Genomic DNA, 23,682 nt, shown 5'->3' with positions numbered 1-23,682 from the left:
CCCTAGCTGGCCTGAAATGGACCTCCTTTCCATCGTCCCATGTGTATATAAGAAGGTAAAGCAGGGTATCTTGAAACATTTTGTTATGACGATCAGAAGGGTGATACCTAGACTATGGAAGTCCGAGTGTTGGCCAACCAGGGCGATGTGGGCGGCAGAAATGGCTTATAGAATAAGAATAGAGGAATTGGTGGTCCTGGAAGATTTCATACTGGATGCCACATAATCATTCCATCTGCGGTGGCTGCCAAAGACATCTTTCAGGGATTCCCCAGTTTCCTGTCTGGGTCTTAGGCTGATGCTATGCTAATATTTCTTAGGATACGGTTTCCCTTTTTCCCATCCTCTGTGTTGTCAGTTTTCCTCTGTGTTCCAATCTAGGTGTCAGTCAGTAGGCCTGAGGCACTGGAAGTTCCTGGGATTGATATCTGTGGCAGCCCTGGCATTTGCTGCTCACTCTGTCTCTCTCTCTTTCACTAAGCACAGACTCAGAAGACAGCCCATGTGCTCTCACCCAGCAGATGTTTTTATACTCCCACTGGTCAGGTGGTAGCACCTCTCCAATCACACTCCAGATGACATAACAGCCACATCATTGGATAATTACTTACACCAATTTACTGTTGCCTTTGTAGGCAGTATCTATAGCTGCAATTACACATTGGGGCACATTTACTAAGGGTGCCGCAGCTGCATTTCCGCCAGGTTTCGCAATTTTTTCAGTTTTGCCCTGAATTGCCCCGGGTTTTTGGCGCACGTGTTCGGATTGTGGCGCATCTGCGCCGGCTTGCAAGTGGCACAAATGGGGGGGGGGGGGCGTGTAGTCAGACAACCCTACGGATTCGGACAAACCGTGGAATTTAAAAACCAAATTGTGTCGCAAGATTAGCCCTCACATGCACCGGGAAGAAGAAGGTGAACTGCGGGGAAGCAACACATGCAGGAAATTGGACACACGGTCTTAGTGAATCGCGACAGACCCGGATCCTCGTCAAACATTCCGGATTGGCGGCGTCAACGTGATGGATAAGTAAATGTGCCCTAATATCTCCTAGCACTATCTTCTGGGTGAGTTGCGCAATCTCACCATATAGATCCTGACTGGGAAAGGGCGCTATTCGCAACTACCCACCTGCCTACGCATTGACAGGGGTGTTGCACGTATCACTCGCATGGTTTACACGTTGGTATACACTTTGGATTATATGCCAGCAATGTTTCTGGATCTATGCTCCCAAGTGTTTTGGGCTACGTACCCTGCGCTCTTAAGGGTTATACTCAAGTGTTATTCAATAAAATATCTGTCACGTGATGAACTATCATGATGGGATCGCATCCCTTCTCTTTTGCTCTGTTCCTTTTAACAGCTATATGCGTAATGTTATATTTGTTATTGTTGTTTTATTGTTCTTCAATAAACTTTATTGAACTTTAAAAGAATCAATGAATTTCGCAACATAATGTTGTTGTGTTGTTGTTGGTAATAACATACAGTACATGCTGTGCGCCTAAAATAAACCTGAGAGCTTGTGGCATCATGACAGAAAAGCAGTGCCCGTATCACTTACCCTCAGCTGCTTCAGGACATGATGCCTCTTAGTTAAAAGTAAAGAAAAAATAACTCTTGTTTCTGCTGTCTCATGCAAGGAAACCTCTGATGTACAAGAACAATGACTGTGAAGGTAAGATCTCAACAATTGTCAATGTTTGTGACTAGGTAGTGCATTTGGATTTTTGATTTTGTTGCTTATTAGCTTTATATTTTCTAATAATATTAGATCAGTGCTCCCCTCCCCCTCCCATTTAAGATGGAAAATCACAGAAATGTAGTGGTAGTCTTGTAAGTAGCGGCACATGCCAGGGATGTGAACCCACCTGATCAAACAAATATAGAATTTTTCTTCAAAAATTTCCACTTGCTAAATACGGTATATCCCTTACCTGCATATTTGATCCAAAACAGATCCAAATTTGGATTAGATTTTCTTATAATTGCTGATGCAGACGGTCCCCTACTTAAGGACACTCGACTTACAGACAACCCATAGTTACAGACAGACCCCTCTGACCTCTGGTGAAGCTTTCTGAATGCTTTACTAGATTGCTATAATCAGCTGTAAAGTGTCTGTAATGAAGCTTTATTGATAATCCTTGGTCCCATTACAGCAAAAAATGTTCAAACTCCAATTGTCACTGGGGCCAAAATTTTTTTTGTCTGGATCTACAATTATAAAATATACAATTTCGACTTACATACAAATTCAACTTAAAAACAAACCTCCGGACCCTATCTTGTATGTAACCCGGGGACTGCCTGTACATGTAAAAGTACATTACTTCATTCTATACCTGCCAAGTGGGCAGGCACTTCCTGGATTGATGTGAAAACTGTGCTCTCAGCCAATCAGATGTTTCACTCCGCCTTCTTACAAATACACTGTTTCATTAAAACAATAAGATGGAATCTGCAATTTTTTTTGCGATTCATGACAACCAACATGGCGCAGTGTGCTGCACCGTACCGCTCCGTAAGGCACCGTACGCCCATTGCTGGCCAATGGGGGATGTATATATGTCGGCTGTATATACGTCCCCCAACGCCCGTGTGAATGAGGCCTTAGTTGATCTGTTCACAATGGCCAACATTTATTTATGTTTCATTATTAGTGTTTGCGCCAGTTTTCTGTCTGACTTTGCACTGAAATGTTGCTTGATCATGTATTTATAAAGTGTCTGCGCCACTGTGTCTGTTGTGCCACAAAATTCTGCACCTAAAGTGGCGTTCCGCTGCCGAGTCGGACCATGCGCCTTTATTTATTACTGCAACTCGACAGAATTGTGTTGCACGTTCTATGCTAAAGGTGCACCAAGAAAAAGTTGGTGCACACTTCCCGAGCAGTGCAGGGGGCGCCCATTTCGCCAGTATGCAATAATCTGGTGCTCCCTGCACATGATGCACATTTTTGTCGGACACAATGCAGCTGAGACACAAAACCGGCGCAGATGCTTTATAAATACATGTGCAATTTCCAAAGACAATTTTCCAGATCTATTAAACTGGCTGCACCAGTTTTCTGTTGCACTGAAGAGAACGCCTTTAGAGCTTGCACATGTATTGTACAATGTACTCTGTTCCTCCTGCTCTATAACATTCTGCCTGCAGATAGGACACTATGAACAATCTACTGCGCTCCTCCTGCTCTATAACATGCTGCCTGCAGATAGTACACTATGAACAATATACTGAGCTCCTCCTGCTCTATAACATGCTGCCTGCAGATAGGACACTATGTATAATCTGCTCAGCTCCTCCTGCTCTATAACATGCTGCCTGCAGATAGGAAACTATGTATAATCTGCTCAGCTCCTCCTGCTCTATAACATGCTATCTGTAGATAGAACACTATGTACCATCTACTGAGCTCCTCCTGCTCTATAACATGCTGCCGGCAGATAGAACGCGATGTTCAGATTGCACTACATCTTTGCTGTGACGATTTCCCTTTAAACTCCTGGTCGTCTGTTTTGCATCATCGCTTACTGCTTAAACATATTCCAGGAACTGGTCTCAGCTGCTGTAAGAATTCAGACCATGACTTTTAGATTCTCCCCTCTTCCCTGCGGGTCATGTTGCTCCCGGTGTCGTGGTAGACGCGTTCTGTTTACAGACACCTCTAGATGTGGAGGATAATATTCTGTTTCTTCCTGCGCCAGGTGAAGCTGTGAACATTGTCCACCATGGCTCCTCCATGGACGTTGTTTTGCCCGTGTAATAACAGTGAAAAGAAAGAAATGTTGGCGGCGGATTCAAGTGCAGGAACCGTGGGAAAGACGGACAATAAAATGAAGATGAAGCAGGAGATCACTCTGTTCAATGGGATCACGTTAATAGTGGGGAACATGATTGGATCCGGGATTTTTGTGTCTCCGAAGGGTGTCCTGATGTACAGTGAATCGTTTGGACTGTCGCTGGTTGTCTGGACACTAGGAGGAATCTTCTCTATGTTTGGGGCGTTGTGTTACGCAGAACTTGGGACATCTATTATAAAGTCTGGGGCGAGCTACGCTTATATACTGGAGGCTTTCGGAGGATTCCTCGCCTTCATCAGACTCTGGTCTTCACTACTGATTATAGAACCCACCTCACAGGCAATTATCGCAATCACATTCGCTAACTATATTGTACAACCAATCTTCCCATATTGTGAACCCCCTTATGCCGCGGTCAGACTCATTGCCGCAGCTTGTATATGTAAGTATTACAGGTCCGTTATGTGTAATGTGACTGTATCTATGGATATGATTGATGCTGTTTCTGCTTCTTTTTCCGTTTCCTTCTTCCAAGTGAGCTGGACCATTTCATACTATTTGTTAAAAGGGGACGTCCAGGACAGTTTTTATTACTTTATATGTTATTTCTAAGGCTGCGTTCACACGTGGCGTTAACTTTGCGCAAAACAACATGTAAACGCTGTGTGTGAATGAGGCCTCAGGGCATGGAGTGCATAAAAATAATGAAATAGTTAATACTCCGCTGTTTAATCACCCGCCATTTTAGTGCCCCCTGCTGGCTTCTGTTTATTTTCCTGAAGATGATCACATGATGTTTAACCACATGACATCCCTGTAGCCAATCACCATCCTTAACTGTAGGAGAACTGATGTCAGTGATTGGCTGCAGATGTCATGTGGTTAGATAGAAGGGCGTAATCACTTACTTAGGTACCTCCAGAATGAAGGATTGTAAACCAAGCACACTTACATGATGCGGGTGAGGGGCTCCGGGCTCCATAGCTGTTAATTGAGACTAGAGCCCCTCAGTCTCATTTGCAAAAATTTTAAAGCCTTTTTTTTGTAAAAAAGGGCATAAGAAGCTAAAAGAAGAGGGGATCTGTGCAGAGGGGGCACTCACCAGTATGTCAGTGTGCTTGGTTTACAATCCTTCATCCTGGTGGTAGATGTCCTTTCATTTATTAAAATAAATCATCCCCCTGCATTTGGAAAAAAACAAATACCCAACCCTCTTTTTAGAGTGAAGGTTTCTCTTCAAATACTGTTTATAAAGAGATTTTTGGCATATCCAGTTGATACCAGACAGACGTCGGTCTGACCTACTATGAGAATGGAGGTCTGCTGACCAGTATGTCACCCATACAATTATCAGGAGTATATGCTGGTAATACATGTGCTTTGTAGAAGTCTCCCAGCACAGGACTGGAACAGGACATCTGTGAATTCAGCTTCTAAGTATTGTAAACATTCAGGGCAGCTAATAGTTTCCATCACGGGTGCATGAGCCAAGCAAATTGTCCATCTATGTCGACATACTTTATCACGTGTCACGGTTTGACTCCCTCTTCAGAAAGAGATTATGATGAACAATATCATTCATTTGACTTTGTGATGTTCTGTAGGCCTGTACTAAGAAGCCAATAGAATTCAGCCAGGGGCATAACTTTGTATGTATTTTGTAAACTGCATATTAATAATACATCTATGGCTCCATTCACATGTCCATACATGGCGACTGTGAGCTAGCCGCAAAAACGGCATCTAGCTGATGACCACCATAGATGTGCATTATACACGGACACACCGTGTATCACCACAGAGTGTCTGAGCCATGTGGCCGCACCACAAAAGATAGAGCAGATCCTATCCTTGTCTGGTGCAACATCCCCCAGCCTTTTCTTGGGGCCTGGAGGCAGCCAAGGCACAGAATACCGGAGTGGCTGGCCAGTCACGGTGCTTGGTAGGGTGACCAGAGGGCTGACCTACAGCCTGCCTGGTCTCCAGCAGGTGGTATGTGCAAGAAATATGGAGGGAGAGGCTGATGCTATGGTTTCTCCCTGGGGCAACCCCTGAGGTGTCTGTAGGATGAATCTCTGGGTGATGGATGGGGAAGCCCGTGGTAGTAAGCAGCCATATCCAGGGATCAAACGGAGGCAACGTTGTGCAAATCGTTGTACAGTTCTTTATTGAACAGCAGCAATGGCAATGGCCAGAACGATAACAGCAGATTCCTTAAGCTGGAAAGGTCATGGAGAGCCGGTCCGCAGGAAAGGTGCACGAAGCCTGATAGCAGATGCAGGCTGGGCTGGTTCAGATGGAACTGAGTCCGAGTGGTGGAAGCTGCAGTTCTGGGCTTAAGTCTCCAGACTTGCCCTGTGTGCCAGGCGATGGCCTGAGGCACTAGAAGTTTCTGAAGTTAGGACGCTGGCTGTGACATCACTGGGGACCACCCTCCTGTTGAGCTGCAAAAAATTGCTTCATGTGCCAGTATAGGTACGCTCTATAGATGCTGGGAGCTCCAAAAAAAACAGGTTTGAATCTAGCCTAATAAAGCAGCTTAAATACCCAAGAAAATGTAAAGTGCAGTATAGATGTCCATTGGGTACATCTTATTTAAGTTCTTTATTATTTTTAATCCACCAAAGTAAATTCTAAATTCTGGAAAGCCCCTTTAAAAATACTCTATAATCAAGACTGTCATTGGTTTAATAGACTATTTCTGATTTCTAATTATAGACATAGCGTGACTTCATTTGTTTCGATCTGGTTTCACATTTAGGCACTTTAACATTCATCAATTGTGTAGATGTAAAATGGGGAACAAGAGTTCAAGATGTCTTCACCTATGCCAAGATCTCAGCTCTCCTTGTGATCATCCTAGTAGGACTGGTGAAGATTGGACAAGGTACAGTTACTTGTTCTTACTACTTCTGTCACTTCATTGTATTGTACTGAATTAATATGATCAGAAATATCTTTCTTAAATACATTTTTTAATTAAATAATGCTTGTTAAAATGTTAATGAAGACATCTAGAGGGGTATGATGAAGATAATGCTTCAATTTTAACAACCATTACACGAGTAGAAAATGTAAAAAATTCTGAAAGGGTCCTTAAAGGGACATTCATTGAGATACTAATCCACTCATAGATTCTTATGAACTGGTGGGGCTTAGTTTCCCAAATACAGGCAGTCCCCGGGTTACGTACAAGATAGGGTCTGGAGGTTTGTTCTTAAGTTGAATTTGTATGTAAGTTGAAACTGTATATTTTATAATTGTAGACCCAGACAAAAAAAAATTTGGCCCCAGTGACATTTGGAGTTTAAACATTTTTTGCGCTAATGGGACCAAGGATTATCAATAAAGCTTTATTATAGACACTTTACAGCTGATCATTGCAGCCTGGTACTATAGTAAAGCATTCAGAGAGCTTCACCAGAGGTCAGAGGGTTCTGTCTGTAACTATGGGTTGTCTGTAAATCGAGTGTCCTTAAGTAGGGGACTGCCTGTAGTCCTTTATAGGCAGTGTTCAGGCCTGCTGCAACGTCTGTGCCCATTCAGGCTTCAGTGACGGTTGACTATGATTTTGTACTTATTTTTTGCTTTCTGTCTTGCACTAGTCTGCCCACTTCTTCAATTAATTCATGACTGTCTGCATTGAATTTCACCTCTGCCCCGCTGAATTTTGTCTGGAGCAGCAGACGGTTAAACTAGTTGTGATGGACAGAAGCTTTCGCCATTCACTTTCCTGCTGGTCTGTGTTCTGTTTGTTTTAGATGTCAGGGGATCCCAGATAATTTGTCCTCTTCCTATTGCTTGCTATTGCTTTCTCTGTAGCCCACTAGCTTATTCCTTTGTTTTGGTTTTTCCCTTACTTTGCATTTGACTCTCTTTCTGTGTCCTCTTTGCTCTCACCCATATTTGTACGACCTTCCTCCTGTGTTTTGTCCTGTTCTTGTCTCTGTGTTTCATCCTGGCTCAGAAAGGGATCGTCACCCAGTTGTAGCCTATCATCTAGGGTAGGGTCAACAAGTAGGTAGAGACAGATGAATGAGTACCGTTAGCGCTCATTGTTGTGTCTTTCCTTATTTCTTTCCTTAGTTCTTTAACCTTTTTCAACAGCATTAAAGCTGCATTAAGAAAATAAAACCTTTGTACTTATCTAGTTTTCCCACTCCTGGCATTTGTCTGTAAATTGGTTTTGCGTGCACGAGGCAAACCTTCGGCAGTTGTATGTTGTAGCTGAAGTGAACTTACACTGTGTACTTTCATTGGTTTATAATTCAGAAAAACCATGGGAAACTACTCTACCTAGGAGTGGTCATTCTCAATAATTTGCTAATGGAAATGTCCAAACAATCACATAACAAACAAGATGCTAGACTTCCATTAGTACATTGCCTGAAATAAGCCCTACACCATTAATAATAGATGTTATTAACACTTCCTTTTGTTGTTTAGAGGCAGGGCCAGCGCCAGCACTGGGTATACTCGAGCAAGTGCCGGGGCCCAGAGCTGCTGGGGGGGCCCACATAAGGCTGTACATAAGGAATTCAGGGGGGTGAGAGAACTGTATCTAATGAATCCATAGAGAGTGAGGGGGGGCTTTATATAAAAACCCAATAAATTAGGAATATTTTAGGGAACAGGAGACTGTTTTAGTTTCTGAATTTTTAATGCCGCCACATGAGTTCATTGCAAAGGAGCCCGTTAAGGCTCTGTCACCCAGGGGCCTACTGATACCTGGAGCCGATCCGGTTTAGAGGTCACACACATTCACTTTCACTTCTCTTTTCTTAGGTGAAATTGATAATCTACGGGCACCGTTTGAGGGCACCACCACTAATGTGGGATTTATGGCCCTTGCTCTTTATTCTGCGCTCTACTCTTATTCCGGCTGGGACACACTGAACTTTGTTACAGAAGAAATAAAGAATCCTGAAAGGTTTGTTTTTTTCCTATAGATATAAAATACATTAGTTCAGGACAAATAAGTCATTCAGTATGTTACCAGATTTTTTTTGTGTTTATAACTATAGAGCAGAAAGTAATCACTTGCATTTAGGCATAAATCTAGTCCCCCCTTATCTCACATATGCATGTCATTTAGGGTCAATGGCATAGGAAGCCAGTTAATTTATAAGTACGTTGTGGGAGAAGGGGTATGAGGGGAAATAACTCTCAGATTCATGCATAAATACTTAGTGCGGTTTGTCTATATAAGGAGACTTTGTGCAGGTGATTGGAGACTATGAAACCTCCCATACAGAGAATATTTTTATCTTAGATCTCTCCGTCCCTAGGTAGGTGCAGCAAGGCCTCAGATGAATTTTACCTTCTCAATGGGATGTTATAGGACTATGGTTTCAATGACATCATCATGCCAGTATCTTATGAGACTCAACATGACCCACTTACTATGCTCCCATTAAGAATTCTGCGTATCTTCTGAGGCCTCCCGAATAGACTGTGCATTTGCTCCATCCCAGAAATGTATCTGGTATGTGGCCGGGGTAGCCCATTTTACCTATATAACTATAACCTATATATCATATGAAGATATAGGCCATATACCCTTTTGAATTTCGAGAAGGAACTCTATAAAGATTCTTGGTGCCAATGAGTCTACATGAAGGTGAATTGTCTTGCAACCGCATGGAATTTATTACCATATACAGCTTGTATTTAAGATACGGCTGGGGAAGCGGAGGGATAGTTCTGTTCTATGGGGGGCACCTGATATGTGATGAATATGCTATATTCTTCTATATTCATCACAACTTCTATATTAGATCATAAATGGAAGACCATGGATTTAGGAGAGATTTTGAAGCAAATTTGAAGGTTTTCTTTGGGATACATTGCAAATACTTTATACACTATTGATATGGTTGAAAAAGTATTGACTATTTAAGGATCATATTGTTCAAATTGTTTCTGTATTTTTGCCTTCTTCAGGAACCTCCCTCTTGCCATTGCCATTTCGATGCCGATAGTTACCATAATCTACCTGCTGACCAATGTTGCATACTATGTGGTTCTGGATATGGCAGCTGTTCTCACAAGTGATGCAGTGGCTGTGGTAATTCCTTATAAGTATATTACAGATGGAGCCATTCTGTAAAATATTTGTGATTCTCAAGATTCTTATCATCTGGAGCTTCAGGACTGACTTGTTGTTGTTTTCATAGACATTTGGAAATGAAGTACTTGGCCATGCCAAATGGCTTATCCCAGTGGCAGTGGCCATGTCTTGTTATGGTGGACTGAACTCATCCATAATTGCTGCTTCAAGGTAAGATAAAATGTCTACTGATGAGATAAGCTTGTAAATAATAGAATGGCCCCAAGGACCAAGTGTTTAGTGTCCACAAACCTACTGACAGGTTCCCATTAAGACCTCAGATACACAGCCATATTGTGGCCCTATCTTATAAGGATGAGTTGCCGATTTAGCAAGCCAGAATAATCCCGTCCCAGATTATACCCAGATATAGTTTGGCCTAGGCCAGAGTATACCCCAAAGTATAAAGTAGCAAAGGGCAGAGTATGCCCTGAAGTATAAAGTAGCTTAGAGTATACCCCCCAGGCCAGAGTATAGCCCAGGTATAAAGTAGACAAAGGCCACAGTATACCCCCACAGGCCAGTGTATACCCTGGGGTTTAAAGTAGCCTAAGCCAAAGTATAACCCCCCAGACCAGAGGATATTGGCTCCAGACCAGAGTATAAAGATGCCTAGCCCAGAATATACACTGGGGTATAAAGTAGCATAAGCCAGAGTATACCCCAGGGTATAAAATAGCCCAGGCCAGAGAATAACCCCCCAGGCCAAAGTATACCCCGGGGTATAAAATAGCTTTGGCCAACGTGTAACCCCCAAGACAGAGTATACAAGGGGTATAAAGTAGCCAAGGCCACAGTATACCCCCCAGGACATAGTATACCCCAGGGTATAAAGTAGCCTAGGTCGGGGTATACCCTCTCCGGGCCAGAATGTACACCAGAATATAAAGTAGCCTAGGCCACAGTATACCCCCCAGGACATAATATACCCCAGGGTATAAAGTAGCCTAGGCCGGGGTATACCCTCTCCAGGCCAGAATGTACACCAGAATATAAAGTAGCCTAGGCCACAGTATACCCCCCAGGAAAGAGTATTCCCCAGGGTATAATGTAGCCTAAGCTAGAGTATATCCCCGCATGCCAGAATATACCCCTCTACCGAGAGACGGTGTGGTAGGCCGGAATAACCCTGCCTGCTACTTCGGTATACATCTGGTTTCTCTGATTTTTCCCTGACATAAATAAAATAAAATTAAAGCACACCATAATGGATACCAAATTATTTTTCCCTAAAAGTTTTTTAATTTTTTTGGCATGAATATCTCCTATATGTGGCACCTAAAAGGTCAAGATATGGCAGTATTCAATGACAATACTCCGCCGATGTATGAAGGTCAAATTCCTGCAAAACTTCTCATAGTCTTTATTAGGGGTCTACATCAATTCTGGAATTTTGACAGAAGTCTATGTAGCACCATAATGGGATATAAAGACATATGTTACCAATTGGTCCCCTTAGAACCTTCCCAAAGAATCTGTATTTTTACAGCATGTAATATACTGTATATACTAATCTGATATGTATAGGACTATATTTTTACCCCCCTAGGCTCTTTTATGTTGGAGCACGTGAAGGCCACCTACCGGAAAGTCTCAGCCTGATTCACCTGCAAAATTTCACTCCTGTACCTGCCCTTCTGTTCAATGTAAGAGACATAATACTATAAAAACAATTCATCACACAAGAGAATTTTTAGTTTTTGTCATAGTTACCGATAAAATGTCATGTTATCACATAGAAGTTTGGTTTATTAGGGGGGCATCATACACCAGATCCGGGAAATGACGCATGAGGCCAGGATGGAGGGTCCCATGAGATGGTAACAGTAGAGTTTATAATAAAATCAAAAGGGTATAAACATTTTTCTTGGGGACTGTTACTCAAAATCATTACCTCGCTGACTCCTATAAAACTAGAAAGCAGTGTAAGGCTTTCATAATCCTGTTGAAATAGTTTTACAAACCCCATAGTGTTAATGGTTAATAAAGAGGAAATCTGACTTCCTTTAAATGGCTTTTCCCGCAAAACAAGTTAGGCCCAATTTACAGAATAGGGCCTAACTGGCTGATTGGTGGGGGTCTCACTGATGAGACCCCACAGATCACGAGACGTGCAGAGCAGTCGGTTGTGCATGGCCGGGCTGCCCCGTTCATCTCTATGGGTCCAATGGGGGTACATTGGAGCCCATCAGACCCCCTGTTCTCGTGATCTGTGGGGTCTCATCACTGAGACCCTCACTGATCAGCAAGTTAGGCCTTATCCACATGAACCCTTAAGCACTTTGCAAACCTGGAACGTGCTACAAAATGAGCACTTTATTGCTCTAGACTAAAATTTATTGACAATTTGTCGACATTAATCACTTCTCCAACCCAGAAAAATGTACTACTAATTATCCACAAAAAACATAAAAACCAAGGTTGCTTCTCACTGCAATATTATCTGTTGGTTCAGTTTAGGATAAGTGAAAATCCACAGTCGCTCCTGGAGTTGTGCCAGCTTAGCCACAGCTCCACGGAAGCTAAAAAATCTGGGCTTGCAGTTCACAGGGAAACATAAAATACAGTGAGTAATAAAAAGCTGGAGTACATGCGTTGCACCAAACTTATTATTTGTTTTAGACACTTTTTGCACGTCATGTGACCAGGGGCGTGGCTTAGTGAAAGAGGGTGTGGTTTGCTGGAAAGTGGCGAGGCTACAGATACGGCAAGGTATGCCAAAAAATGCACTAACAGTTTTGCGAAATTGTTGTTAAAAATAAATCCAACAAATCGGTAGTGTGTAAATGTGACAACAAGACTAATGCGCCACATTTATCATTTATCATACTGGACCATATTAAGGCTGTTAAGTCAAAGTTTCTTCTTCTTATACCTTACATAGAATTAGTAGTTTCTCGTTTTGGGGGACATAGCTAAAGACTTGTTGGGGGGGACATATCAATGCTTCTATTCCAGTTTTTGGCGTAGAATCGTTGATATAATCCCAAACTCTTGGGCGTTGCGAGAATGAGCTATTTTAATAGCGACTATGCCACATCCACACCATGTGGGCTTCAGAGAGTACATAGAGGGTGGGCGGGCAAGGGGTCTCCTGCCCCGACCCTTCATACTTTTTAAAAATCTGCCTACTTTTGTTTGCAGCTTTTTACGCAAAATCAGGAGGCTCCGTGCCCACCCACTCTGCTCGAGACCGCACCCTCTACACTCCCTCCATTCCCGCATGGCAAGCGCCAGCTATGATGGATTTCCCCCATAGGCCGTGATTCCCAATCCAGCACCACCAGCCTCCATGCAGAAGACAGAAATTAAGAAAATTTACCATGAAAATCAACCATGGTAAACCAGGGGCACTTAGATCCAGGCACTGTGACTGTGGTAATCTTCTTATATTTGTTATCCATGGCCTCCTTCCTTCTAAAGTTAACTTTTCACATTATGCTAATAATGCAAATGGGTAGCCCCTCTGGCTCATTAGCATAATTGTAAAAGTTGACTTTAGAAGGAAGGAGGCCATGGATAACAAATATAAGATTAGCACAGCCACGGTGCCTGGGTCTATGCGTAAGGTTTATCATGATGGATTTTCATGGCAGATTTCCTGTAACACATAATAAGAGCTGTTTCACACAATACTTACAGTACAGTTCTAATTAAAATAAACCAGGGGCACTTACTCATAGATACAATCAATATGACTGTGGTAAACTTCTTATATTTGTTATCCATAAAAATTATGCTAATGAGCCCCAGGGACCCCTGTGGGTGCGTTACCAGACCCTCCTCATGCTCTGTTTTCACAGGTTGTTATCACCTTCTACCCTGCTCCAACAGCACTTTCCCCCTCAGTGGTAGGGGAAAGTACTACTGCACAGTGTAACAGCCTGTAAAGTTTCAGCACAGAGGGGTTCTGGTACCATCATAGAGCCATTCTGGCTCATTAGCAACATTTTAAATTCCTTTTAGAAGTAAGGAGGACATGGATAACAAATAACAGTCACAGTGCCTGGATCTATAAAAAAGTGTCCCTGGTTTATTATGATGGTAGAGTTCCTTTAAATACAGTGCCCCTTCAATAAATATGACATATAGAGCCCCTTCCATTAATTTTATTTCATACTGCACCCGCAATGTAGTGATATGAAATACAGCCCCTCCCCATATTGATTAGATACGATGTACTTACATTAATCATATACAGCATGTCTCTGATTATATACAGTTATACATTATATTCAGTGCCTTGAATATCTTATATCAAATACAGTAAAGACTATATACGGCTAATATACGTCCCCCATAGATGGCAACGGGCGTACGGTGCCGTACGGGAGCGTCATGTGCATCACATGTGCGGCACCGTACCTCTCCGTACCCCGTGAAAAGACAGAAAACTGTTGCAAGGATGCCAGTAAATGTGCCCCATTGTTTTGACATCGGGGTGAGTAAGAGATGGGCTATGCAAGGGGCCCTCTTCTGCAAGTGCCGGGCTCCTCCTCAATTGTGTTTGCATCTGTACAGATACAGTCAGGGGTGTAGAGACTAGGGACTAGCAGGGCCCCATATCAGACTTCTGAATGGGGTCCCCCTTCTCCTTTAAAAAAATTGTACATATTTGTCACACATGTTACAACCACACACGTACATTCATACACTCATATATACACATACTTATATATATATATATATATACACAAAATATATTCAGCACACACACACACATACAAACAGTACCATATACACCCATGTATCATATACACACAAACACGCTGCATACACACACTGAATACACATCAAATAACTCAGATACTGGGGCCCCTGACACTTTGGGCCCCATAGCAGCTGATATGGCCACTACCCCTGTAGTTACGCCCCTGGATAATATAGTTGAAGTCCTTACGCCAATACTGGAAGAGACCTGGTGGGGAAGAAAGTCCCATCAATAGAGAAAGTGGTTATTGGGGCTTGTAGACATGGCTTAGTGGTCTTTGCAGACTCTATAGCTATATACTACTAATTGGTCTCTGACATAAGTAGCAGATCTATTGGAGCAGACACTACAGCACATACATGGGTTATTACCGTGCTTCCCATATCATCATACGTCACACGTACTGACGTAGTTTTTGCCTTTTAGGGATTGATGGCCCTATTATATCTGCTGGTGGAAGATGTTTTCCAGTTGATCAACTACTACAGCTTCAGCTATTGGCTCTTTGTGGGACTTTCTGTCATTGGATTAATAGTACTGAGAGTCACCCAACCTGAGAGGTCGCGTCCCGTGAAGGTAATGTCTTATCTGGGTCTAAGGAGGCAAAACTAGAATTGGAGGCACATTCCCTTTTATTCTTTTATATTGTTCTATGAACTAAATTATATGTAGCATGAATTCACAAAACATTATATATATATGATATAGACCCTATATTGACCGGTATAGACTGTTGGAGGACCAGGCATGGAATGAAATGAAATTAATACATTTAATATATAATTAACTTTTAGTAGGACATCGTGGCCTAGAAGAACCAGTCCATGATCTCTCATGGTTTGTCTCGTATCTTGGTGTCTCTTCTCTCAGACCAAGACAGTGGTTACAAGATTACATATAAAATATTTCTGGTATTACAGAGACATTGGGGCAGATTTACCAAGCTGTCTAAAAGTCAGAATATTCCTAGTTGCCAATGACAACCAATTACAGCTCAGCTTTCATTTTACCAGTGCTCATGAATATTTTAGAGGAGAACTGCGATTGGTTCCCATGGGCAACTAAGAATATTCTGACTTTTAGACAGCTTGATAAATCTGCCCCATTGGACAAGATTCAAGATTTGCCATTGCCTTAATATGGCCTTATTCAGACCTTTATATTTATGTGATATATTTGGGGTTTCTTTACTACCATCCATAATTCCCCAGTCAAGAAACATGAACACAAGTCTGCTTCTGTTGAGGACACTTTTTGTGGACCCTGAGGGATCACTGGGAACTTCTGTCACCTTATTCTTCATAAAACAGGCGGGGAGACGGGTGATGTTCAAATGTGGGTCCTTTAGTTCAATATATTATGGGACTTATTTACAAACGGTCCCGCTGGGACAGGCATTTAGAAGGGGATTGTGTCGCACAATCAATGGGAGACTCGAGCATTTTTCAAGGGGACCAAGGCTCTGCAATAAAATGTGTCATGTGTCAGGAAGTCAGTCCTGTTTGTTTGTTTTTTTATTCAATGGAATTTTTGTGGAACTTCAAAAAAGGAGAATGACCCATGTTAAACATCTGCAATGTGTTCTTCACACATATTGTTCTTCACATACTATTGTGAAGAACACCTTTCTGCACTCGTGGCTTCTCATAAGTTAGCAGATGTACGGAAACATCTGCAATGTGTTCTTCACTGAAGAACACATTGCAGATGTTTCCGTACATTTGCTAACTTATCCGAAGACATTAGTGCAGAAAGGTGTCACTGTTCTTCACTGTGTTTTCTTAAGTAAAAGCTCGATCTCGAGCTGGCGAAATACTCGTCTGAGCAACGAGCAGTTTCGAGTACACTAATACTCGAACGAGCATCAAGCTCGGACGAGTATGCTCGCTCATCTCTAAGAGTCACATAAACTAGCTATGCGACTTTTTTACGCCACAAAAACCCAACAAAACAAATGATAAATCTCCCCCGCTATCTCTATTTTATGATGCTGGCATTTTTTGATGCCAAGGGGTGTATTACATCAAGTCAATAAAAGTCCTTTAAAAACAAGAACAGTTTTTATGGTAGGTGATTGCAAAGGAAATCTATCATCAAACTCATGTATGATAAACCAGACAATTACTCATACAGTGACTGTGATAATCTTCTTATATTTGTTATCCGTGGCCTCTTTCATTCTAAAATCAACTCTTAGAATGATGCTAATGAGCCAAAAGGTCTCTGGAGGGGGGGGGGGTTACCATAGCCCCTCTGGGCTGTAACAATGTGCAGAGCACTTCCCCCTTCCACTGTGTGAGAATACATCAGGCTGAGGGAGTAGGGTGAGACAGTGTAGCAAACTGTGAAGCTGCAAAATGAAAGGTAACACTTCTCAGAGCCCTTCTGTCCCATTAACATTTATATTGCACTGAACAAGAGATCAGAGGATAGCCAAAACTTAGAATTTCCAAACTTTTGCCAAATATGTGTTATTTTCATCAATAAACACAAAACATATTACCCAAACTTTAACTAACATAAAGTACAATGTGTTATAAGAAAACAATCTCAGAATCCCCTGGATATGTTAAAGCTTCCATAGTTATAAGCACTTATGGTGACACAGGACAGATTAGAAAACAATGGGCCTTGTCTGGAAGGCGAAAAATGAGTCGTTAATTGGTTAATGTAGTAAAAAAAAAAAAAAAAAGTAATTTATTGAAAGTTTTTATTCGAAAATTCTGGAACATCTGTTGCTTGTTTGCCTACCTACAGGTCAGTCTCTTCTTCCCGGTTGTGTACTGCCTCTGCAGCCTGTTCTTGGTTATCGTCCCGCTCTATAGTGATGCTATAAATTCTCTGATCGGCATCGGAATAGCCCTGTCCGGAATTCCCGCTTACTTCTTAGGTGTTTACCTACCTCTTCAAAAGAGCCAAAAATGTCTTTCTTGCATTAGTGGTGAGTGTGAAGCCTATTGGGTTTATTGATGCTCGTGTGCCATTATATCTAATATTCTATAATATTTTGTATGATAAATGATTATCAATGGTGTCTACATATGTGATGTACACATATACACATATACGTATATATACAGATGTACAGTTATTGAGGGGGTGCAGTGTAGAATAGAATAAATTCAGGGGGACAGCGTAATGTTTATATTATGTGTATTATATCTTATTTGTATTATCTATTATGTGTATTATATGTATTATATGCAGCTCAAATAATTATTTATCTATTAATTACCCTACAACAAACCCTCAATACCCCCATGTAATAGGCAAATTCATTTTTATAATGTATATACAGTATGGCGGTGCAACATATAGTAAAAAACACTCATCTGGGTGCTCCCTCAGCTTCTTCTCATCCTGTGTGATGAATCAGGTGACGCGATGATGTCATCAAGTCGCTTGCGTCATTGAGAGGACAAGTGACAAGTTCACAAATTTTTTGGTTTTAGATATAGACAGATTTTTTTTCTTACTCTCTGTTCTGGCGGCAGTAAGTACTAGAGGACCCAGTAGTGGATTAGAATATAGGCCATTTGGGCGGTAGCCCGGGGCCCAAGCCTTGTAGGGGGCCCATGACCACCCAAACCACCCTTCAAATTGTATACTGAGAAGGATCTTCACCCATGTAATCCTTGTACATCTGTTCTTGCTCTCAATACACATGTACACAAAAACCATTTTAGGACCTTTCCTGAAGGTCATCAAAGGTTCCTGAAACCACTGACTGAAAGCAGAAGGGACGTATCCTCCATTCTCCAAGATGCTTGATTCTAGGACCAGATGTAGGAAGTGATTCTAGACTTGTAAGGGCTATTATATTCATACAGCCCAGGGTTCATGGCAGTCTTAATGCACCGCTGACAGGACCCCTGGGTTACAGCACCCCTATTGCCAGCCCAGTTCCCCAGTGCCACAACACTCCAATTACACAACCGTCACTGCTTCCTGGTCAGCAAAAACATGAAGATGGGGGTGGGTTACATGGGTCTGGTACCCTCAGTATATACCATCACCATGTCTATTTATTCAGTTCTTTTCTTGTTAGCTTAATAACTTTATAACAAAACTTTTCAAAATGTTTAACATCGTATAATCCAATATTTTTTACCACTTGCAGCTTGGATGACAAAATACACCCAGATTCTATGCAACTGCTGCCTAACTGACCTGGATGACGACAAGAAACTCTAAGGTCCAGTGATACTGGATAATGTTACCGACCTGTTCAGCTGACGGATTACTACAACTTTTACTATTATCCTGTACTTTTATATACATTGTAATGTGATTAGAAAAATCGTTTTATGGTTTTTGTTTTCAATAAAAGGTGACATTCACATTATTGGATAATTGGTGTCTATGGATTGTATAAGGTTCTTGACTTCCTGGATCTACACAGTAGACTTATAGGCTGGACTTGATCAGGGCCGTAACCACAGTGGTAGCAGCCATAGCAGCCGCTATGGGGCCCGCAGTGTCAGGGGCCCCATCATCCGACGAAGGATTTGCACCATTATATATGCACATTGTACAGCATAATATGAATACAACATATATCTGATGTGTATATGCTTTACGTGTATATGGTGTATGCTGTATGGTGAGTACATACTGTATATGTGTGTATATATACTGCACGTCTGTATATGGGCACTGTATGTGTGTGTATATGTGATGTTTATATGCTCTATATGTGTGCGTATGCATGTCAGTGTATAAATGCATGTGTATGAATGAAGAACTGTATGTTTATCTTTATAGGTATATAAATGTGTGTGTATATGTGAGAGTAATATGTATATTTTTAAGTGGGAAGTGAAGGGGGCCCATTCAAAAGTCTGCTATGGGGCCCTTCCTCTCCTAGTTACGCCCCTGGACTTGATGGACTATGTGACTGTAGGGCTACATTTAGACATCTGTGATCCAATTATTTTATTGGCCTATTTACAAAATTAGTAGCCTTGGGATGAACAATATCTCATCAGCCAGACATTCCTGTCCATAAAATGGCCACAGATAGAGGTTCATGTGGTCCTAACTGTCCATGACCAATCTACCTTCTAGGACCTTGAGCTTGTATTCATGAAAACTGTCATAAGGTCCTGGAAGGGAGATTGGTTTCACATTTTAAGAAATCTGTGGAGAACAGATGTATATTGGTAAATTATCTAATATCATACCCAGGGGATTAAGACGGCCAAGGGTCCTGGGCTGTATGAAAATAGTGTGCCATTACAAGTCTAATTATTTCATGGCATCTTCTTCCTTCATACGGTACTAGCATCAAGCTAATTAGGAAAGGAGGGGGTTTCTTCTATACACTTTTAATTTTACAGTTTAAAGGAGTTTTCCCCAAACAAAAGTTAGACCCTATCCACTTGCTGATCAGTGGGGGTCTCAGTGCTGAGACCCCCACAGATCACGAAAACAAGGGGTCCGATGGGGTTCAACGTACCTCCGTCAGACCCCTTATCACTCGGTCAGACTAATGGCGCAGACGGCCACACATAATCGTTCTGCGGATAGGGCCTAACTTGTGTTTGTAGGAAAACCCCTTTAAGGGCCTTTGGAGGACCTTCAAAGGTCCTGGAAGGACCCTTCTATTTATAAATTTGTGTGTTTGTTGAGAGACTGAACATTACATGGCTGGAGGTCCTTCTCCTTATTTTCTCAACAGTCTATTTGAGTCAAACTTGAGGATTGTTTCAGATGGGCCCCCTAGAAGGCTTGGGCCCTAGGCAGCCACTCAAATCCCCTATATTATAATACACTACTGATCATACCCCAACACATTACAAAAAACATCAAGTAAAGCAGTCAACCCCTTTAAGCATACTTTAAAAGGTACCGTACATACTGAAATCATAGATATATTTTTTTTATGGATGGCGATGTTGAATGCTTTGGAACACTCTCATGTTGAAATCTGAATACATTTAATACATCTTTTTATTAACTTGTAAGTAATTGGTACAATTTCATGTTCTTTAAATGAAGATTAAAACATTTAAGAAAAAACCTTCTGTACACACAGAAAGATATATCCATTAAATGTACACATACTGTAGGTTACATGACATTATGTTTTCCTATTGATAACCTGTGCAGAGGTGCAGGAGGCTGGAAAATCACTTCATGGAGAAGAAGGTGTTTGTTTGGACTCTGCCTGGTATATACCAGAATAAAGCAGAACTGGCCGCATGAGATATATATATATATATATATATATATATATATACACACGTTTTTACAAAAGAAACCACTTTACATATGAATGAATTTAACATCGCTTTCTGTACAGTGATATCTTATCTCAAAAGCCATTGAAAGAGGCGAGTTAACACTTTGTGCCGCAGCGTTTTGACCAGCAGATCGACAATTGGACATCCACTGAAATCTGTAGGCATCATAAACTGTCAATATACTGACTGGTGTGAAATATAATTTGATATGATATATGAAAAAGTCTAAAAAACAAAAAAGTCTATGGAAAATGAATGATGAGTAAACAAAGCAGGTCTACTTTATCAGTGTTAACGTTCTTCGCAGCAGACCTGGAAGGGATGAGGGCTGAAGTTGAAGGTAAAGACAGGATCGTGCCGGGGGTAGGGCTGATCATTGGGAATACGGAACTCAAAACGTTGCAGCAGGGATACAAAGAAGATAAAGAGATCCATTCTCGCCAGCTGCTCTCCCACACATATTCGGCGACCTGAAAATAAGTGATAGGAAGATAAGATAAACCACAACTCAAGAGTCAAAACCAAAGCTTCAACCCAACAAAACTGGAAAATGTCAATAAGACTCATTTAGGCTTTTAGGTCTAAAACACTGACGGTCGGGATCCCCAATTTCTTCAGAAGGAAGGTGAAGGTGCTTAACTGCACTTATAGAGAAAAGCAATCATGGACTGACCCTTCAATATGGAAGCCATAGAATTTGGTGGAGCACCAAACCCTTCATGCCAATTGATGAATGACGCTTATAATAGGCCACTTATGTCTTAGTCTTAACAAAATCGATATATTTAGACTTTCATTTAGACTTCTTTAGATTAAGACATCTCTACTGAAATGACATGAGATGTCCTACCAAGACACAAACCAAAACCCTTAGGGTACATTCACACGAATGTGTGCCTGTGGCGGGGCAGGCACCCATCATTGCGCGGTAGAGGAGGGTTCCTCACCCCTCCCCTCTCCATAGAGTAGAGCAAAGGCGGCGCCGTAACACAGGAAAATACAGGACATGTCCTATTGCCGTGTACAGTCATTGTGTGGTGAGATAACGTGTGCTCATCACACACTGGCCGGGTGCCATAGGCCTCAATGGAGACAGATATCTGTCAGCAAGTGGTGCGGCTGGATATCGGTCCCCATTACGTTCCTGTGAATGTACCCTTAGTCTGAGATGTTCTTTATTTGTCGATACCTGCAGAGAACGGGATGAACGCTTCATTCTTTACAAACTTCCCTTCCGCATCCAGGAAATGTTCAGGGTAAAACTGATAGGGTTTCTTCCAAATGTTCTTATCCTTTAAAACCGATGTCAGGTTGGGTATGATTGTAGTGCCCTAAAATGGCAACATATGTTAATAGGGGATTGCACTAGATAAAACTAGAAAAATTCAAGGTAAAAGTTTTATTTTCCTCTGCTTACACATCCTAAAATGAGGGGCTCAAAGCCTGAAATAGTGATAATATATACCCAACCTTGGGGATGTCAAATCCTTGGATATTGGTGTTCCTGTAGGTCATATGGAGCAAGGCAATAGGCAAGATATTCCCAAATCGCTGGACTTCATGGATGACCGCATTCGTATATGGCATTTTAGAATGGTCCTCTATTGTGAGTAGTCTGCCCCTGCCAATTACACTATCAATTTCTTCATGGACCTTTTCTGCAAAGATAAACATAAAGTACAAATACCATGAAGTTTCCTTAAGATATAATCATCATCAACCAACAACTGGCCAGGGAGAAAAATCTATTCAAAATTCTAAACATTTTCAATGTAAAGACTTTAAAGCAAACCTGTCACCAGGAATGTCATTTTTAGTAGATGACAGGTTCCAATAGCCTATGCTATACTGATTTTAAAAACGGGTTTTCAACATTCTGAATACTGCCACCACTTTGCAAAACTTTATTTCACATTACCCGTCTCCCTACCAGCAGCTTCTGGTGAGTCCCGGGGGGTTGGGGCAGCTGCAGTAGCATGTGTCTCAGTCTCCACATGCTTTCGTCCTCTACTGAACACAATCCCCCTCCCTCCCCTGTCTGCTCAATGTTTATGACAGGAAGAGGGGTAGGGAGCGGGTTGAGTGTGAATGAATGGATGAGGAAACTAAGACACAGACTACAGCAGCTGCTTCTGGCAGGGAGCCAGATAATGTGAAATAAAGTTTTATAAAGTAGTGGCAGTATTCACAATGGTAAAAACAGAGCGGTTTTTAAAATCAGCATAGCATAGGCTACTGGAACCTATCACCAGCTAAAAATGATATTCTTGGTGACAGGTTCATTTTAAATAAACAATTGACTACTTACTCTGGATGTGTGGATGAAGTATCATCATTAGGAGAGACCAACGCAATGTGTTTGATGTAGTATCTGTCCCAGCTACAAAGAGGTCTGCTATTACATGTAGAAGTGTCTCTTCAGTAAAGCTGCTGGAAGGATTGTCCTTATTCTAAGAGTACAGAAATAGTAGTTAACATATGTGTGTGCTATAGTGTTCTGCATTGTTATACATATGTGACCTACTTTACCTTTCCCCTTTGCTGGGCATTTTGAGAAGGGTTTACAAGTTGATCGGGTTTTCCAGGCAGTATTGTTTAAAGATAATGGGGCTTATTTACTAAGGGTCCCGCGGCTGCATTTTCGTCAGGTTTTCCGACTTTTTGAGGATCGCCGGGGATTGTGTCGCATGCGATGGGATTGTGTCACAATCCTGACGGCTTTCACGCGGCACAAATCAGGAGCTGGCCGTCAGACGATCCGACAGATTCGGACTAAGCGTGGGATTTAACATTCGAATTTGTGTCGC

The 23,682-nt window shown here is 41.8% G+C and overlaps 2 protein-coding genes across 5 annotated transcripts in view; one reads left to right on the top strand and one right to left on the bottom strand.

Moving 5' to 3' along the window:
- Positions 1-1,557: 1,557 nt before the first annotated feature.
- Positions 1,558-18,975, top strand: LOC140132608 (Y+L amino acid transporter 2-like). Its single transcript, XM_072151575.1, has 10 exons — positions 1,558-1,682; positions 3,715-4,252; positions 6,572-6,697; positions 8,596-8,740; positions 9,754-9,877; positions 9,987-10,090; positions 11,469-11,565; positions 15,057-15,206; positions 17,388-17,571; positions 18,751-18,975. Exons 2-10 carry the CDS (start codon positions 3,739-3,741, stop codon positions 18,822-18,824), a joined length of 1,518 nt encoding a protein of 505 aa, XP_072007676.1. The 5' UTR covers positions 1,558-1,682; positions 3,715-3,738; the 3' UTR covers positions 18,825-18,975.
- A 1,467-nt stretch (positions 18,976-20,442) lies between these two features.
- The window catches only part of LOC140132607 (cytochrome P450 2D15-like), a 41,700-nt gene continuing 38,460 nt past the window's right edge, over positions 20,443-23,682 (bottom strand). For all 4 annotated transcript variants that reach the window (XM_072151573.1, XM_072151574.1, XM_072151571.1 and 1 more), the window contains 4 exons: positions 23,184-23,325; positions 22,346-22,533; positions 22,065-22,206; positions 20,443-21,345 (listed from right to left, as the gene is read on the bottom strand). In XM_072151573.1, coding sequence (XP_072007674.1) covers positions 21,167-21,345; positions 22,065-22,206; positions 22,346-22,533; positions 23,184-23,325 — 651 coding nt within the window. In that variant the 3' untranslated portion in view covers positions 20,443-21,166. The remainder of the gene's footprint in view (positions 21,346-22,064; positions 22,207-22,345; positions 22,534-23,183; positions 23,326-23,682) is intronic.

Source organism: Engystomops pustulosus, chromosome 5 (genome assembly GCF_040894005.1).
Source record: "Engystomops pustulosus chromosome 5, aEngPut4.maternal, whole genome shotgun sequence".
NCBI lineage: Eukaryota > Metazoa > Chordata > Amphibia > Anura > Leptodactylidae > Engystomops > Engystomops pustulosus.
Note: the sequence above shows the minus strand (reverse complement) of the source record. Positions and strands in the feature narration are given on the sequence as shown.

Bases quoted from the DNA above. Each gene is read 5' to 3' on its own strand.
- LOC140132608 (XM_072151575.1), top strand. From the start codon at position 3,739: ATGGCTCCTCCATGGACGTTGTTTTGCCCGTGTAATAACAGTGAAAAG. The intron at 4,253-6,571 runs GTAAGTATTACA...TTTCACATTTAG, and splicing joins CATTGCCGCAGCTTGTATAT to GCACTTTAACATTCATCAAT. The intron at 8,741-9,753 runs GTTTGTTTTTTT...TGCCTTCTTCAG, and splicing joins GAAATAAAGAATCCTGAAAG to GAACCTCCCTCTTGCCATTG.